General features: G+C 53.5%; 7 protein-coding genes across 7 annotated transcripts; 5 read left to right on the top strand and 2 right to left on the bottom strand.

Annotated features, from left to right (window-relative positions):
- Nucleotides 1–580: 580 nt before the first annotated feature.
- Nucleotides 581–2,545, top strand: AYO20_10301 (hypothetical protein; the record flags this gene model as incomplete). The annotated part of the gene is made up of 1 exon (XM_022648559.1): nt 581–2,545. The coding sequence occupies one exon, from the start codon at nt 581–583 to the stop codon at nt 2,543–2,545; it is 1,965 nt and encodes a 654-aa protein (XP_022495437.1).
- Nucleotides 2,546–4,208: 1,663 nt separating this feature from the next.
- On the bottom strand, nt 4,209–5,396 carry AYO20_10300 (hypothetical protein; the record flags this gene model as incomplete). Its single annotated transcript, XM_022648558.1, has 1 exon — nt 4,209–5,396. The coding sequence occupies one exon, from the start codon at nt 5,394–5,396 to the stop codon at nt 4,209–4,211; it is 1,188 nt and encodes a 395-aa protein (XP_022495436.1).
- A 729-nt stretch (nt 5,397–6,125) lies between these two features.
- On the top strand, nt 6,126–7,932 carry AYO20_10299 (hypothetical protein; the record flags this gene model as incomplete). The annotated part of the gene is made up of 2 exons (XM_022648557.1): nt 6,126–6,774; nt 6,872–7,932. The coding sequence occupies 2 exons, from the start codon at nt 6,126–6,128 to the stop codon at nt 7,930–7,932; spliced, it is 1,710 nt and encodes a 569-aa protein (XP_022495435.1).
- A 532-nt stretch (nt 7,933–8,464) lies between these two features.
- Nucleotides 8,465–10,646, bottom strand: AYO20_10298 (hypothetical protein; the record flags this gene model as incomplete). Its single annotated transcript, XM_022648556.1, has 7 exons — nt 8,465–8,912; nt 8,966–9,296; nt 9,344–9,536; nt 9,600–9,666; nt 9,743–10,120; nt 10,192–10,557; nt 10,639–10,646. The coding sequence occupies 7 exons, from the start codon at nt 10,644–10,646 to the stop codon at nt 8,465–8,467; spliced, it is 1,791 nt and encodes a 596-aa protein (XP_022495434.1).
- A 976-nt stretch (nt 10,647–11,622) lies between these two features.
- AYO20_10297 (hypothetical protein) lies at nt 11,623–14,573 on the top strand (the record flags this gene model as incomplete). The annotated part of the gene is made up of 2 exons (XM_022648555.1): nt 11,623–11,984; nt 12,095–14,573. The coding sequence occupies 2 exons, from the start codon at nt 11,623–11,625 to the stop codon at nt 14,571–14,573; spliced, it is 2,841 nt and encodes a 946-aa protein (XP_022495433.1).
- An 837-nt stretch (nt 14,574–15,410) lies between these two features.
- Nucleotides 15,411–16,225, top strand: AYO20_10296 (hypothetical protein; the record flags this gene model as incomplete). Its single annotated transcript, XM_022648554.1, has 2 exons — nt 15,411–15,576; nt 15,663–16,225. 2 exons carry the CDS (start codon nt 15,411–15,413, stop codon nt 16,223–16,225), a joined length of 729 nt encoding a protein of 242 aa, XP_022495432.1.
- A 435-nt stretch (nt 16,226–16,660) lies between these two features.
- Nucleotides 16,661–18,319, top strand: AYO20_10295 (hypothetical protein; the record flags this gene model as incomplete). The annotated part of the gene is made up of 1 exon (XM_022648553.1): nt 16,661–18,319. The coding sequence occupies one exon, from the start codon at nt 16,661–16,663 to the stop codon at nt 18,317–18,319; it is 1,659 nt and encodes a 552-aa protein (XP_022495431.1).
- Nucleotides 18,320–18,609: the final 290 nt, after the last annotated feature.

Below are 18,609 nucleotides of genomic sequence, written 5' to 3'. Positions count from 1 at the left end.
CTCAAGGGCGACGTTGAGCGCAAAATACTACAAGGCGATTGAGACGGAAAATATAACTGATCCCGAAATGGACCCACAAGCACACGAACTGGACTGAAATTATTTGCCATCACCAAAAATCAACAGATTAGGTCGGAGGGCCGTTCATCTACAAGCACAAGTCTTTCCGTGGGGGCAGACAATAATAATACGACTGCTATTTCAGCAAACAAAGGCCCCCGGGACGCCACGAGCCGCGGCCACTGGATCAACCCCTCGGAGAGGATATCAGCGCATCTTTTCGGTGAATTTGCCAGCCTGTGGCCGCCCCCGCGACACCGAGCAGCCTTACGGGCCGGGCCCCCTGCAAAATAAGTACCTTGCCGTGGGTTTTTAGCGGATCATCTGTTGGTCGGGGCCCCTGTCACTCCACTTCCCAAGCCGACACGACCACCACCCACCCCCCCAAATCGAGTTTCCACTTTCCACCGCCTCTATCACAAAAACCTCACTGCTCGTTCACGTCCACGCATACACCGGTACGCTCAACAGTACCAACAACATTCATTAACCTGCTCAGGGGCATATCGCCGCCGCTTCCATGCATGAATCTGACCGTCATCGTCCCCGAGCAGCCACTTGCGAAGACTGGGACGAGGTCACCCAGTCAGCTCTTCCAGGCTCTCAAACCAGTGCCAATGTCTCCGCCAGACGCTCTCAGCAAGATATTGGTCTCCGCCAGCGGGAGAAGAATGAATATAGTGCCGATGGTGGCGACTCGGGCTATGTTAGCCGGGCTGGCACTGTAGCTGGGGAATCCACCTCGAGTCGACGTAAAATTCCAGATCTGAAGCTCGACACCGCAGGAATCCGTGAAAGAGAGCGCAAGCCTTACCTCGTCTCTCAAAACAGTCACTCTCAACCTACCAGCCGCCGCCAATCGTCCTCCCATCTGAACGAATCTTCGTCAGAGACGAGACCGTTTAAAGCCAAGCATGACACGCATGAGCGAGGCCCCAGCGGAAACCACGACTACTATGGCAAGCACATCGACACAAAACAAGATCCCTCGCGAGCCTCCAAAGCCACTGTGCCACCGCCCTCTGCAGTGGGAGTCAAAACATTGGTGGTGAAAGGCACAAAAGATGATCATGCGGTGCCTGTAAAAGCCCGAAGATCTTCGTCGAACCAGCAATCGAGACCGATAAGCATGTTTGCTAATGCTCCTATCCCACTACAGTACATCAACCATGCAATGTATGGGCCTCCAGCCGTTGCGACATCAGGCTATGCGACCCCTGTGACACCAAACGTACCCTACAGTCCAATGCCGTACTCATATGTCGTTCCTGCACCGTTGCCGACACCGTCGTATCCTGTTTACCAGCCATTTCCCTCGTACTTCGACCAACCGGCCATCCCTGAGCCACGTTCAGCGAGGCCAAGCAGACATCCAAGCCCGGTCCGACGGTCCAGCGTCTATGGCGAACCTGTTATTCGACAAGGTCACCCCGATTCCGCTATCATGACTCTCGAACGAACACCTCCGAAAGAGATTCGCCCACTGCCCTCATCTCAAAAATCTACCCGCAATCTCGAAGATGATGATCGGGCAATCATGCCACCGCCTCCACGACCACCCCAACCCGAAGTTGTCTTGACACGTCGCCCCAGCAACCGAAGGGCGAAAACCTATCACCCGCAGGAGCCACAACTTCGCGAAAGAGTTGTGTATGAGCCAGAGCGGTACGATAGCGACGACGACCATGAATACAGACCATCTCGACCTCCGCCTTCAGCATTTCGTGAGCGCAGAGAATCTGCTTCTCGTCCACCCTCGTCGTACCGCCCTCCTGGACTTCCGGAGGCACGCGATCGACCATTGCCCAGGAAATCTGTTTCTTATTCAGCTGGAACGACCGTCACAAAAGTTGCAACCTCAGCTCCTCGCCCCGTTCCTCGCCGTATGGCTGTCCCTTTGGAGGACAAGGAAGCCGAGATCGAAGAATACCAGTCGAGGCGGAACAAGACCTCGAATGAACTAACCGCTGAAGCTCTTCGTGACCTGGACCAGCGCAACTCAAGTTCGAGATCTGAAACGGGAAGCAATTTCAGTCGGCAGTCGTCCTCCAAAGATTCCTCTGGTCGGGGAAGGAGTCAGACTAGCGGCACAAAGACTAGTATTACCCTTCCCGGCGGCTTGAACATGACGATTCCTCCTGATTATATCAGCAAAGACGGACGACCTCTTAGCATCAGTATCGGAGGGCTCGTCCTGTCAGTGGGTGCTGAAGGCAAAGAGAATGAGCGACCCAAGGAGCAAAAGAGGATCGAACGCGCACCGAGCATTACGAGTCGAAATTCCAAAAAGAGTGTGTCCAGCAGTGTCATCTCGGCTCGAGAAAGAGATCGAGAGGTGTCCACGTCCAGGCGGCCTTCTTATCTGGAAGAACGTGGTCCAAGTCTAAGATCAAGTCGCCAGCCTAGTCGAGCACCCAGCATGAATCGGCGTAGCCAGGACTATTCCGCTCGCCAAAGTGTCGACTACAGCTACCTCGATCTATGAAATGTTCTACCTCATGTACCATGTCTTTGGGTCAAGCTTTGAGCGGAGTTGGTTCTTCGTCCATATTCCTTTTGACTTTGGGTTAGTCATTCTCACGTGTCTTTTTTCCCCCAAGCGTTCGGGTTGTTCAATTTGATGGCGGGGGCTCTTGATCCCCTGAATCTCCTTGTTGTTTTCTTCAAGCATGCTGTGCTTCTTAATAGGCCGGCTATGCCTTGACCGCTGCCGCTGCTTTTCTGCTGGGTTGGGCATAAATACCGACCTTTCTTGTGTTGGAAAAAGCAGACCTCAAAAAAAGGCGAACACAAAAGTTGTTTGATACCCTCGGTCACGCTTTGTGTGCATTTACGACTCAAAAAGCGAGAACATGGCAGGATTTCTGTTTCCATCTGCTTGTCCGAAGAGCGATGGGCATCGTGGCACTTGGATGCCACATGAAAAGCAGCGAGCGGCCCTTTTTCTTCGGGATGATGTGTTTACACAATGTTCTGACTTTGACTTTCCTTCTGTTTGAAGAACTCTCCTGTGTCTTTTCGACGAGTCTGGTCTTTCGGGGTTGATCTGGCTGGCCATGTCAACCTAGAATTCTGGTGGTTGAAAGATCTGCGAAAGGATGCCAATTGAGGCACCCTCACACACTTGTCGGAATTGGGTTTGAAGATAGACCCAAAGGTCGAATTGTGCGCTTTTCAACTTTTCGGCGACGATGTGATGAATATATACGATCGAATGATGTGAATGAATTGGCACGGCGTCGGAATGATATCGAATCGATGTGGCCGGGGCACGACTTCTGAGCACGACTACGAGCTGTCCTCGTGCATTCTGGATGTCCCAATACAAGCAGGGGCATCCTCAGGTATCCTCGAGGGATATAGACGATTTTACGGGGGCTTGGACTCTGGTTGAGCAACCACCAATCCCCGAGATGGTCCTGAAGCAATACGTCGCCGCGCAGATAGCAAAGAACAATAATAACAGAGCGAAAACAATGACCGACTCAAGAGATAGCATGTGAATACTTGTGATATGTTTCAGCCTCTTTTCATTTACTCATTTTTTCCTTCTAGCTGGGGGTATCTCTCTCATCAAGTCGGGCAGTTTCGTCAGTCGTTAACCAGAGGTAGCCGGGGAGGCCTGGTGGCATACATATGTACCCATCATGTCTCTGCCTATCCTATGACAGGTAGAACCAGGCATATAATCGGTCCGTCCACGCCCTCCATACACAATTCCGCCAGGAATGCAACTTTTCCTTCCTTGCAAACAGCCCCGTCTATCCCCCGTCCTCTTCCTCGGGTACTTTGTCCTATGAAGTAGGCACCAGACTCGTACATTTTTTTCTATTTCGCGCCGGGATACCTTTGCCCTCACATCGTCGGTCGATGATGTGTGGTGCGTTATCTGTGGTGCCAGCCAACGACGTTGTCGTATGGAATGTAGGGACAGAGATAAAACCGAGCGGGATGACCATTTGTCGCGGCGTTGACAAGTCCTGCTGGTAGACAGGGTGTAGACCTTGGTTCGAGGTCTCTCTCACAACCTCCTTTTGTCGGGTTGGAGCCCTCTTGGTCCGTTCGGGCAAGGAATGCGCTTATCGTGTCGTCGGTGGACTCGAAAAGCTCACACTACAGAGTTGCGTGCCTTTGTGCCCGGTGCTCGTCTACTCGCCGTGCTTGATCCCCAGGAAGTGGATGCCCTCCAGGTTGAAATGGTACAACAGCTTCAAAAAGTCGGCTTCGTCGCACATGCGCGCCCGCTTGTCCGCCAGAGCGGTCTTGTCTTCGAGGACGGAGCGGACTTTCTCCCGGACGAGGTGGAAGACTTTGTCGCGCTTCTTGCGCGAGACGGAGCGCTCCGTGGGTTGGTTCTGTCGCGCTTTGCCGGACTGCTCTTTCAGCAGGCTGGGGAGGCTGTCTTCGTCTTGGTCGTCGACGTCCATGAAGCCGGACCATTCCTCTTCCTCGTCCCCTTCGCCGTGGGGACCGTCTTGAATGTTCTCGACCTCCATCAGCATCGCGTCGTCGGCAGGCCCTTCTTCGAGCGGTATGTCGTTCTGCGCACACCACGTACGATAGCTCTGCTCCAGAATGCTCAAAACGCTGCTCGTGCCCAAAAAGTTCGCCCGCAGCGTCTTGTTCTTCCGCACAAAACACACCCTCAGAAGCCCGTCCCACTCCTCATAACTGATGTTCGGTCGCGGGACTTTCGGGACCAATCTCACAACACTGGATTCGACCTGCGGGGGCGGCTTGAAGTTGTTCTTGCCGACTTTCATGATATGATCTATTTTGGCCCACATTTGCGCATTGACACTGAGGCGCGAGTATAACTTGTCGCCGGGTTTGGCGAAGAGGCGCATGGCGAACTCGCGCTGGAACATCAATATGCACACCCTGGGCGCGGGGGTGGTGGCCAGAAGTTTGAATACCAACGGCGAGGAGATTTGGTAGGGAGTATTGGAGATGCAGACGTCGAAGTAGGGCAGTTCTGTCTTGATCACGTCCCCCAGGAGCACATCGAGTCTCTTCTGTTGAGGGGTGCCCTGGACTCGTTTGGTGACTTCGGCAGCCATGCGCGGATCCAATTCCACCGCGACACATTTTTTGGCCTTCTCCAGGATCTTCACCGTGAGATTTCCGCTGCCCGGGCCGACTTCCAACACGATATCGGATTGTTTGAGGTCCGCCTTGTCAACTATTGCTTGGGCAACGCCGGGATTCTTGAGGACGTGCTGACCAATGTCCGTGTTCATTTTGAAGATCGCGTTCGTGGCGGCCGAGGACTTGGAGTAGGGCGATGAGGAGGAGGAGGATGCGCCGGAGCGCCGCTTCACATTGACCTTTGGCATGTTGGGCGAAGATAATGCCGGAGTCTCTTAAGAAACAGACTCCGGCAAGGAAAATGAGAATAACAGCCTCGCAAGGGCTGGAGGCCGGGGTGAGATTCCGTCGTGTACGAGGAGGCACTGGGTAGATATTTTGAAGTTGCAGTCTTGCCAGTGACTTTTTTTCAGTGGAACTTTTACCACTAAGCGACCTAGGCCGCAGTTTAAACACTTAGTAGTAGACTAACCTGGCACTTACGAGGGACCTCGTACAGTAATTACCTCCAAAGTCCCCACTGCACGTAACTACCTGCTACTTTTATAGTCACTATTACTAGCGCTTTTGGCTACGATTTGACCGTGGTAATTTTTGACTGCTCCGTAAAACCTCTTCTTGACTCTCCAGAGAAGTCGTTTTGTATAGACATTCGCATCTGGATTGAACACGACACTGATACAACTAGACGAGATTCGAGAATCTCATTTTCCCGTGTATTGTGACGTCGCCCTCCGGGAGCACCACCTGACTTTGCCGTCCCCGGAAGTACATCTTCTCGCCGCGTAGATAGATAATGCCGCGGGCTTCTGTCTGTCGCCAATATGTGCTGCACTGAAAACTCCGAGTCCCAATGTCCGACATGAACTATATGAATGGCGAGTTTTCTACTCGGTGAGAAGATGGCAAAAGTGAAGACTCGTTGATTCTCCTCCGCCCTTGCCCCCTCCCTTCCTATTGTTCCTGTCGTTCCCATCATGGCCGCCCTGCCCGTGCCCGTTGTCGACGACGACGACGGCCCCCAGCGAATCAAGGACTCCTCTCCACGCATGTCCTGGATCCAATCTCTTCTCCGCATACGCCTCGACGACGATGTCTGCAACCAGAATTACCCGGGCCGCGGCACAGACGACGACCCTTACATTATCGATTTCCTGCAGAACGACGGCCAAGACGCCATGAACTTTACCAAGGGGCGAAAATGGGCTATTGCCGTTCTCCAGTCCCTGTCGACGTTCGCGGTGACCTTTGCGAGCTCGGTGTACGTCAGCGGCATTGGAGGCATCACGCAGCGCTTTGGTGTGTCCAGGGAGGTGGCCACACTGGGTTTGTCGCTCTTCGTCTTGGGCTTCGCTCTGGGACCGCTGATCTGGGCACCTCTGTCGGAGGTGTACGGGCGCAAGTCCATCTTTGTGCTTTCGTTCACGGCATACACGGCCTTCAGCGTGGCGGCGGCGTGCGCGCCCAACATCGCGGCTTTGCTGGTGTTTCGCTTCCTTGCGAGCGCGTTTGGTTCGTCGTCGATGACCAATGTCGGGGGCGTCATCGCCGACATGTTCAGCAAGAAGGAGCGTGGAATGGCGACGGGCATGTTTGTCACGGCTCCCTTTCTGGGGCCGGCACTTGGTAGGTGGTGGGCGTCCTTCTTCTATGCTGCCATTTTCCCCCATGGCGCCCTTGTACACTTTGCTGATTCTTATCTCCCCCCTTCTTTCCTCTCCAGGCCCCGTTGCTGGCGGTTTTCTTGGCGAGACCCAGGGCTGGCGCTGGATTCTCGGTTTGAGCGCCATACTGGGTGGTCTGATCTGGATTCCCACGTCGCTGACCACCCACGAAACATACGCGCCGTTCATTCTGCGTCGTCGAGCCAGGGCCCTCTCCCGGATGACGGGAAGTGTATATGTGTCCCGGATCGATGCGGGAAAGCCGCCCAAGACACTCTCGCAGGAGCTCTCGGTCTCTTTCACGCGCCCCTGGGTCCTTCTGTTCTGCGAACCCATTGTCTTACTGGCGTCGCTGTACATCTCAATCGTCTACGGCACGCTGTACATGTTCTTTGCCGGGTTTCCCATCGTCTTCCAAGCCGCTCGAGGCTGGAGCCAGGGTATCGCCGGACTTCCGTTTGTCGGTGTCGCCATTGGCGTCTGTCTTGCCACCCTGGCGGCCGGTGTGGACAACAAGCGCTTCGTGCGCCAGTGCGAGGCAGCCGAGGCAGAGGGCCGCGTGGTCGAGCCAGAAGCCAGACTGCGCACGGCGATGGCAGGTTCGATTGTCCTTCCGATTGGTCTGTTCCTCTTTGCGTGGACGACGTATCCGTCGGTGCACTGGATCGCGCCCATTATCGGGGGCATGTTTTTCGCGGCGGGACTGGTCATGGTCTTCATCTCGCTAATGAGCTATCTCGTCGACTCTTGTGCGTTTGGATCTCCTTTTCTTTGTGATGCTCTGCAAACAATGCACATGCTCACCCTGTGTCCAGATGTTGTCTATGCTGCCTCTGTGCTGGCGGCCAACTCGGTGCTTCGGTCCCTGTTCGGCACCGCCTTTCCCCTGTTTACCACCCGCATGTACCGAAATCTCGGAAATCAATGGGCGAGCTCCATTCCTGCGTTCCTGGTGATTGGCTGCATGCCTTTCCCGTTTCTGTTCAACAAGTACGGTTCGCAGATCCGCTCCAGGTGCAAGTATGCGGCCGAAGCGGCAAAGGTGCTGGAGATGATGCATCGTCGGCACATCGCCGTGGTTGGAAGCGAACAAACCGCGCCAGAAACGAAGGCTGAATAGAAGAGCCACAGGACACTTATATAGGACGGTAAGCCTCGACGATATATATACATGGTGATGATTTCGGCCAAGAAGCCGTATCTAAATCGAGAGTGTTAGCGACCTTGGAACAACACATTTTGGCGGTTCTCCTCTATCCAATCTTCTGGACGGGAGGAGGGTGACCTTGAGACTTACCCTGGCGTGATGACCGATTTTTCAAATTGTACTCCAATCCAGGGCTGTTTATACTGTCCACATAGACTCATAGATTAACAGTCGGCCGGGAAGGAGTATAAATGCTGGTGCCATCGCCTAGAGTCGGAACTCCAACTATTGTGAATCATTGTTGCGTCGAGCCTGGACAGGAGCTGCGCAATCGCTGAGCTTGCCAGCGAGTGGAACAGCCACAAGAGCCGCCACCGCTTGGACAGCCCAGCTGTCACCCACACATCGTGTCAGTCCCGCGCATTTAGGATGGCCCGAAAAGTAATCATACCAACACGAGAGAATTCGTGCGCCTCAATGCCCCCCCGTTCTTGGGAGACCCACGTCAATATCGACTCGGAAAATCCGGTTGCCCAATCTGCCACTCATCCAGGAAATCAAACTCCAGGAAATCCGCAACGAATGACGGACCATCCTCACCCTGCTCCAGTTGAGACGAAGCTACACTGACCTGTCCATGCGGGCAAGTGGACGCATTCGGCATGCCGTTGTCTTGGGACTGCGACTGCGACTGCGCAGGGACTTGATCGAGCATTTTGAGCGGAACCAAGTACAGATTTTTCTTGGCCAGAATCTCCTCGAACACCGGCAGCGCTCGTCTGAGGGCGGGTATTTCTTTTCCCTGCACCAGGATGAGCATGGTCTGGTTGATGGAGATCCGAGCCATGGAACGGACGAGCTCTGTCTCGGCTGGGTCGAGGGCCGATTCGATGTGAAGAGCGAGCAGCGCAGTTATGGTGGTTACGCTGACACGGCCATTGTCAGTTGTATTGCTGCGTTCTCTTTTCCAGACATGGCAGAATAGCAAGGAATGGATGGCACCTACAAAGACATGGGAAACTCGTGAAGCGTACCACAAGCCAACACCCTCATGGTAATTGTGTCCAACTCCAGAATAGCGGACCGAAGCCGCTGTTTGGCCCACTCGCTCCAGTCCGCGTGCAGGGACTGCTGCCAACGGCGACGTATCAGACGACACAAGATGCACTCAAACCTGTAGCTCATGGCTTGTATATTCAGATAGTAGACGTCAGTTCCCGTATTCTCACCTATGTGCATCTTGGCAGCGAGAGACTTGCGCCATACATCGAGTGGGTGCATCATTTGGCGCGGATCCTGCTCTGGCTTGTTTGTCACAAGGGACAAACACTGCCCGACTAAATAGAGTTAGTTATGTCAAGAGGAGAATAGAACCAAAACACACATATTCGAGACAACTCGCAGTGGACAATCGGGGAGGCCTTTTGCTGGGGCGTCACCGCCGAGAGCAAGCCGGATGATACTGCTGGGATATCCTCCGCTTCCCAGTCATCCTCCGTCCGAGGCTTGATCGCCGAGGTGTTTTCGAGTAGTCGGGAGCGTCTGGTGTTGATGAAGACGTTGAAAATGTCCAAAAACTACACAGCTATAGTAAGCGTAAAGCAGGAAGAAAAGAAGACGATGAGGGGAGGAGGACGTACATAGAGGCCCCACCAGATCCTTCTATACAACTTCAAGATTTTGCGGGGTTTATCTTCTCGAACACATCTGTCGGAGAGTTGGTAGGCAATTAGTTTTCTTAATACATGTCACGGGTGTCACAGTCCAGGAGTAGGAAACGCACGCGTTGCGTAGGTCAAGCTTGGTGGCAAGGCGGACCGCGTTATGGAACCAGAAGCCGAAGTCCCAATCGGTGGGGTGGTCGAGAATCACCGTGCACAAGATAATGGATCCCTGCAGCAACAACAAGGAGTCGTCTTCGGCGCCAAAGTCGTAGAGTAGCTTGGCCTTGGAGAAGAATGACTCTTGTGCGACCGAGCGGCTGGCAAAGCCGCACGCGGACAAGACATCTGCTGGAGCATAGAGACTGGCTGGTGTCAATATGACGCGGAGCAGGAACAACGAGCAGTCGCCGGATTGATAACGGCGGATGAATTCAGCTCTGTTGATCACAGGAGCAAAAGGGTAGACGTGGTCAAAGTATGTCTTAATAAGGGCATCTCTGTTGTTTTTGGTTTGTGAATAGAGTGGAGGCGGAGATCCAAAGAAGATAGGGCGATGGAGGATTCTTACAAGTAGCGCGGAAGAGGTAGATCAAAGACACCCTTCTTGACAAGATAGTCAATGTCAACGTCGTCTAATTGGGGTAGCTTAGTCCATAGACAGTTCCGTGTAGTAAAACTGTCTTCCGGCCCTTGGCGGTAAGGGGTACTAGAAGCGCTGGGGAGTCGACTGGACTCTGTCGGTTCTTTCACGGCGTCATTTAGGATATTGAGGTAGAGCAGATCTGGCTCCGTCTGACGTGGGTTCTGGCAATCCAGGGGATCGGAAGTGGAAGGTTGCTCTGAATGACTAGATTCATCAGATTGGTTGAGACCATCCAACTGGCGACTGTCGGATGTAGCGGGGATGCCTGTAGTCTGGCCATGGTCAGTGGGACTTCCGAAGGATCGCCAGAGTAGCAGAAGAATGGACAGTGAAGAGAAGGAGCGGGAGTAGTGCCAATCGTCTCAAGCATACTCGTCCATGGCTAGGAATCGTGGAAACATGTACTACCTTCCTATAAGCCCCATCTATGTTAGCACGCGCCTAATGAACCATGAACTATGAACCATAACCCATCCCACCAGCAATCAACTCACCTGGTCCGACTCTTCCGGGCGCGCAGTACACAGTCCTCGGCACACTGCCTACTGGTACAGCTGCTGCAAGGAAGGCCGATCACGGCAGCATTGCACTTGACCTTGCGAAGACGGCAGGGTACACATGCCTTATTGGATTTGAGGGCGCGTGTTCCGCTTTCTCCAGCCCTCTGTGGCCCAGCAGCCGAAGTATTCATCGAAGGGGGGAAAGGGTCGTTTGCTGTAGTCTGCAATGATGCGGGACAATTGGGGTATTAAACGAGAGTGTTTCCTTCTTATGTTTTGGGGAACTCGGCGTTTTGACCTCAGGCCAGTTCGGAAGTATTGTATATTGCCGAGTCTTGGTCCACCAAGGCTGTAAAGGCCGAAAGGTGTTTGACACCGTACCTCGGGAAGCATGGGCTCACCCAAACCGCCAAAAAATTCTCCTGACCAGCGCCCTCCAGGCGATGCCAGCTATTATCATCGCGGAACCAAGTCAGGTAGAGTCAAAGTGTTATCAGTCCTGAGGCGTAGACTCAAGCGACTGCTTTGGGCGTTTTTCACAAGGGGACACACGTGACACCTCAGCACCTGACAAGCCAGACTTCAACGACCAATCATGATGGTTTCGCTGCCGTGCCGAGGCGCTTGACTGTTTAGGTCCTCTTGGCGGTAAAAGGCAGCGGTCTTGATCTGTGGGGAAATGCAGAACGCCAGCCTCGTACCAAAGTACAGTACCTGACTGAAAACTTGTTCTTCATCAACCTGTTCAGCCTCGCTGATCCCTCTCTTTCTCTTCAGCAGGGTGTTCTGCGCACTTTTCTCCCCCTGCTACCGCTCTTCTTTTGCGACTTCTAGGTGCCGCCAGCCGACCTTCACCATGTCGCGGCGCGACTTTCTCAACCAACAAGCCCCCGAAAATTACGTTGCCGGTCTCGGTCGAGGCGCAACCGGCTTCACCACTCGATCCGACTTGGGCCCTGCTCGAGATGGACCCAGCGCCGAACAGATCCAAGAGGCTCTTGCACGACGAGCACAGCAACTCGGTGCAGCTCCCCCCACGGCGTACGGCGCCAGCACCAAGAAACCAGAGCAAGAAGAGGAGGATGACGACCGGTTTCAGGACCCGGATAACGAGACAGGCCTGTTTGCCTCGGGCACTTTCACACAAGACGACGACGAGGCAGATAGAATCTATCAGGATGTGGATGAGCGCATGGGCAAGCGTCGGAAAAGACTAAGGTTAGTACCACCCTTCCCAATTTGCCCCTCCCTTCGCAAAGACACGTGGTTTATCTTTTTCCACATGGGAATGAACAGATTACCGACATGATTCCTTCGCCGTCCTCTAGGGAAGAACGAGAACGAGAAGAGCTCGAAGAGTACAATCGCAAGAACCCCAAAATCTCGGATCAGTTCGCTGATCTGAAGCGAGGCCTCGTCACATTAACCGACGACGACTGGGCAAACATTCCAGATCCCGGTGACCTAACAGGCAAGAATCGACGAGCGAGACAGAACCGACATCAGCGCTCCTATGTTGTACCGGACAGCGTCCTTGCGCGGGCGAGGGATGCTGCCGAGTTTTCAACCAGCGTGCAAGATGATACCGCAGACGGGGCTGTCACTAGTGTGGACCACAAAGATGGAACCATGACAAACTTTGCCGATATTGGTGCTGCAAGAGACAGAGTGCTGCAAACTAGGCTGGACAGGGCGGCAAAGGCGGACGCCGGTACCGGCACAGCGACGACGATTGATCCCAAAGGATATCTCACCAGTCTTGAGACGTCAGAGTTCGATCCCTCCAAGGTACAGCTCGGCGAGATTCAGCGGGTACGGACTTTGCTTGACTCCGTGATCAAGACCAACCCTAAACACGCACCAGCCTGGATTGCCGCTGCGCGCTTGGAAGAATACGCTGGTAAGATTGTCGCAGCGAGGAAAAAGATGGCTCAGGGTTGTGAGATGTGTCCAAAGAGTGAGGATGCCTGGTTGGAAAATATCCGGCTCAACGAAGGACAGAACGCAAAGATCATTGCTGCCAACGCCATCAAGAACAACGAACGATCCACCAGATTGTGGATTGAGGCCATGAGACTGGAGACAGACCCTCGAGCAAAGAAACGAGTCCTCCGGCAAGCGATCGACCATATTCCGCAATCAGTGGCGATCTGGAAGGAAGCAGTGAATCTGGAGGAGGATGCGGAAGACGCGAGACTCTTACTGGCAAAGGCTACTGAGATTATTCCGCTGTCCGTTGAGCTCTGGCTTGCTTTGGCTCGTCTGGAGACGCCTGAGAATGCTCAGGCTGTCCTCAACAAGGCCCGAAAGGCTGTACCCACCAGCCACGAGATCTGGATTGCTGCGGCCAGGTTACAAGAACAAATGGGCAACGCCAACAAAGTCAACATCATGAATCGTGCCGTGAAAGCATTGGTGAAGGAGGGTGCCATGCTCAAGCGCGAGGAATGGATCACGGAGGCTGAGAAATGCGAGGAGGAGGGTGCTGTCTTGACGTGTGGCGCCATCATTCGGGAGACTCTCGGCTGGACCCTTGACGAGGATGACGACCGAAAAGAGATCTTTAAGGATGACGCTAAGGCAAGCATTGGACGGGAGAAGTTCGAGACCGCTCGAGCCATCTATGCTTACGCCTTACGAGTCTTCCCCACCAGCAAATCACTGTGGATGGCCGCAGCTGATCTAGAGAGGAACCATGGCACCAAAGACGCCCTGTGGCAAGTTTTGGAAAAGGCCGTCGAGGCCTGTCCTCAATCAGAAGAACTATGGCTCCAGCTGGCAAGGGAGAAATGGCATGCCGGAGAAGTTGACGATGCCCGACGAGTGCTCGGTAAAGCATTCAATCAAAATCCCAATAACGAGGAGATCTGGCTGGCAGCGGTCAGGTTGGAGGCCGATGCTGGGCAGGTCAGTCAAGCACGAGAACTTCTTGCGACGGCAAGACAAGAGGCACCAACGGAGCGAGTATGGTATAAGAGCGCGGCATACGAAAGGCAGTTGGGCAACACCGATGTCGCCCTCGACTTGGTTCTTCAAGGTCTCACGTCAAGAGTGATCGATAAGAAAGAGACACGCTTTCCACGAAGTGCGAAGCTGTGGATGATGAAGGGACAAATCTACGAAGATAAGGGCATGGTACCTCAGGCGCGAGAAGCGTATGCCCAGGGCACTAGAGCGTGCCCCAAATCCGTGCCGTTGTGGCTTCTGGCGGCGAGACTCGAACAAAAGGAAGGCATCATCATCAAAGCGCGCTCCGTGCTTGACCGTGCACGCCTCCAGAACCCGAAGAATGCCGAGCTATGGGCCGAGAGTGTCAGAGTCGAGCTACATGCCAACCCCCCGAATGTCCAGCAGGCCAAAATCCTTATGTCCAAGGGGTTGCAAGAGTGTCCTAAGTCAGGGCTTCTGTGGTCTGAGAACATCTGGAAATTACAACCGCGTACGCAGCGTAAACCTCTGAGTCTGGAAGCCATCAAGGCTGTGGATAACGATCCTGTGTTGTTTGTGACGGTGGCGCGGATATTCTGGAGCGAGCGGAGACTGGACAAAGCGATGAATTGGTTTGAGAAAGCGCTTGTGGTGGATCCTGACCTGGGAGATAGCTGGGCCTGGTACCTCAAGTTCCTGATGCAGCACGGCACCGAGGAGAAACGGGCAGATGTCATTGCAAAATGCGTCGCGAATGAACCGAAACACGGCGAGGTGTGGCAGAGGGTGAGGAAAGATCCCAGGAAGGCGTCCCTGACTACGAAGGAGGTGTTGATGGAGGTGATGAAACAGTTGGAGGCGAAGGAAGTCATCAGCTGAGCGGGCTGATAGCTCTCAACTTCAGTATGTACATTGTCTCTCCTGGCGATGGGCGGCTATGGTCTCTGTGGCGCTTTTCGCGAGGCTGTCGGAATCTCGAGTCGGTGGGAGCATATCTATACAGTCACGTGCGAGGCTTGATGATGTCACCACTATTGGGGATCGGCTGACTTTCTCCCACCATTTCCCCAGACTCTATGTGTCCAATCTGCTATACCTCTATTTCTCGATGATGATAGCGGATGGCAGAGTCATGGTGTCATTGAGTCGCACGACATTTTTTCCGCATTCAATTCCTCCTAAATCCCATCCTCAACCCTCAGGGATTTGTATAGCATGTCATCATTCTGACGCGAACTTCCCCGTTGTCATTGTGGTTGCAGACCATTCAAACTGGTGACGTTGTTGGCTGCGCCCGGGTTCATCCTCGGGTCTTCAATCCGCTGCAATAAATGTATCCATCGCATCAGAAAAGCAAGTGGACAAAATGATTGTGTGCGCCTGAAACTCTCCAGGCCGGAATAATGATCTACTTGGTCTGTCCCTTCACTCGTTTCTCTTAGACATCGACCTCGGCTCTCTCTTCCTACATTCTTCTTCATCCTCATGAGTCCTAGGTCACTACTTCGTCCCGGATTCCATTCGATTTCTCAACGACAGGTCACATCTACGAGCCTTCTCTCACGGCGTGCCGCATCTTCGCTTATCCCTGCTTGCTGTCTTCAAAGAACACGTACTCTACCTGCGCCTTCGAAGAGTTCGGACCCCCATCATTTAGTGTCAGGCTATATCCACAGTACCCCTAAGCAATCTAGACGCTCATTCACAAGCAGCAAAATGGGTAAAGAGCAGGACAGCGTACCATCTAAGAGGGACAATGAATCCCCAGAAGCCCATCAATACCAAGCTGGTTCCACCACAGACCGCCCGGAGGATGAGTGGAAACACCGCGAGCCATACCGTCTCCACGGCAAAGATGAGGACTTCCCAGTTAAATGGGAGGGTCAGTGCCATTGTGGCAAAGTCACGTATCAGTTGAGTCGAGACAAGCCGTTGGCGGCCAAGTATTGTCATTGCACGACGTGTCAGAGATTACATGGAGTAAGTTACGCCTGTCTACCCCGGTCACACTGCTGCCGGTGTTCTTTTATGATTTGAGGACACTCTCTGATGGTTCATTCGTTTTCAAGGCACCCTTTCAATGGGCTGCCATCTTTCACAAGTCGGATATCAACTTCACAAATGGCCACCACGACCTCGGCTGGTATGACCCGACTGCAAAATCCACCACACATCACCTTCCTTGTAAGGTCTCTTGTGCCTATTGCCGTGCTCCTATAATGGACGAAGGGCGAAACATGATTCTCTTATTTCCCCCACTTATCAAGGACATCAACACCCCGGCTGGCCGAGAGGCTTTCAGACCAACCTGCCACATGTTCTACCCACAGCGAGTGGCCAGCTTCAAGGGCGATGGGATTGTGAAGTGGAAGGGATTGGACAACATGAGTGATCTGCTGGATGATGACGAGAATGTTCTGGTGAAATGGGAGGAAAACATGGACGACAAAAAGATGGAACAGAAAAAGAGGGAGTTCCTGGAGTTTACGCAGCGTGAGGAGGTCAAGAGAGTGAAAAAGTCAGATGGATAAGGATGAGGGGAGCGGAGAGCAGGGGTTGGAGCACCTCTGCGACTTGGGAAGTCAAACACGCAAAAATGTCGATACCGATGTAGAAACAAACTGTGTGACATGTGAAGCAACTCGTGTCAATGGTGTGTCCACGTGTGGACTCGGGATGTGTTGCGTGACAGACCAATGTCATGCCAAGACTTATCATCCTCTAACGTGCTGGACTAGTCCAGTTAGAGCTAGACTGGCTTGGCCGGATTATAAACCCCGTGCATCCCACTCGAGCCTCGATCGCCTCGAATTTTCCCGTTTCCCGAAAACCCCACGTTACACTAACCACAGCCTTGGGATTCATTCTCTCCTCAGACACCTTCGTTCAGCCGAGACGAGTCGAGCGCAACCAGACCGTATCGTCTGAGCCAGTAGAGCTTCCGCGCTCCCCGTGCCGGCATCGCTATGGGCAGAACATCTCCGCAGGGGTTGACGGCCCAAGACTTCCATCACCAGCCCTATGTCAATCCTATCGACGTCTTCCCGCCCAAGTCACGCCTCGCACATCGGGCGCAGAATTACAGATCACCGATAAGGGGCCAGGTCCCAGCGAGGAGCCCGTCACGGTTTTCCGCAGAAGCTCATAAATTTACTTGTTGCGGCGAGGACGACGAGTCTTCCTTCCAGCCGTCCAACGCCCTTAACTGCTGTGTCGACTACGAACACGACAGTGCTGACATTGTCGATTTTGACGAGGTTGCCAATGACCTTGCACCCTGCTGTGATGAACCTCACCATACCTCCCCCAGTCCGATGGACTGTGAGGATTGTGTTGACGACTGCGAGGACTGTGTCGAGGAGCATCTGAAAGCAAACCAACACGTCGGCGACTATGTCGACGATTGCGAGGAATGTAACGAGGAAAATGATGCCAAGTGCTCCGAAGGCGCTTTGTGTCAAGGCACCTGCGACGAGTGTGATTTCTCTTGCTTTGACTGCATTGACTGGAGTCAGTTTGAACGGGATAAAACTCTGGGTCTCTCATTCTCGGTCCCACTACTGGATGAGAATGCCTTGATGGCCCCGGACCTACAATTTGACGAGGCAGACGCTCCCACTTTCCGAGCTTTCGAACTCCCTAACGGCCAGCCCGATGTTGTCGCACATCCACTGGACGTCCCTATGCACCACCAGTGCTTCGATAACACCATCCCCTTCTGGACCAACATAGCTCAGGAGCAGATTTGCACGGGCAACCCCGGACTAAATCAACAGCTCCCGTTACCACCATTTAGACCGAATTTTGGATGTCATCCAGCCGCCGCTCATCAGCGCACATCTCTACCCGAGTTCCCGGTATCTGAACCGATGAATCTTAGCACAACTTCCAGCCTACAGCCCAAAGCACTCCTTACTGCTGCTGCTCTCAAGGACCCATTGAACAACACACAAGATCTTTTAAGTGCCGTTACTTCCCCCGAGACCTCTCGAGCCTGCCAATGGCTGATGCCTTGCGGCACTGTTTGTGGCGCCTCCTTCGCCACTGGCACCGACCTCAAGAAGCATTTAAAGTCCGTTCATTTGGTCAAAGGCGTGACGAAATGCCAGTGGCAGAACTGTGACTCTCCAAACTTTGCTTCCGAAGCTGCGCTGACGGGCCACATCTCGAAGAAGCATCTCGCCTCGTTTCTTACCACGTTTCCTTCAACATCTTCGTCTTCCGCCTCCGCGGCAGGTCATCGACACCAGCACCTTCACAAATCAGAAGGCCCGTTCAAGTGCACATTCCCTTCGTGCCCGAAATCGTTCATGTACAAGCAAGTCCGCGACGAGCACGTCGCGACCCACCACAACGGCAATAAGATGTACTGCCATATCTGCCACACGTTCCTGAACGGCGAAGGCTCGAATTTCAAGAGGCACATGGCCACGCACAGGCCCAAGCATCAACACACGCTGTGCAAATACCACGGGCTGGGCTGTAAGAGGCGATTTCCCAGGCTGGACAACCTGAGGAGACACGAGGCGTGCTGTAAGTTTGGAAAAGGACTGAAAGCCAAAAGCATGGACAGTGCCGACGGCCAACACCACCACCACAACCACCATCATCACCCTCACGCTTGAGAGGGAACGCGGTGGTTCCAGTTGGTGAGGCAAATGGAGAGCCATCTGGGTTGGAAGGCAGCAAATTGTTATCGTTTTTCATTGGTTGGAGGCGCATACATAAACCCATTCCTCCTACAAAGGTAGTACCGTCACGATCACCAGTACCATGCTTTACGGATGAAGGATCGCGGTTCGAGAGCTGACAACCATCTTTAGCCTCAAACCTCGACCGGGGTTTTTACAATGTGTGTGTGTGTGTGTGTGTGTGTGTGTGTGTGTGTGGTGGTGTACAAGTATCCCAGGACTAT

Source organism: Fonsecaea nubica (assembly GCF_001646965.1).
Source record: "Fonsecaea nubica strain CBS 269.64 chromosome Unknown Scaff108, whole genome shotgun sequence".
In the NCBI taxonomy this organism is placed as follows: domain Eukaryota; kingdom Fungi; phylum Ascomycota; class Eurotiomycetes; order Chaetothyriales; family Herpotrichiellaceae; genus Fonsecaea; species Fonsecaea nubica.
This window is presented reverse-complemented; position numbering and strand designations above follow the sequence as displayed.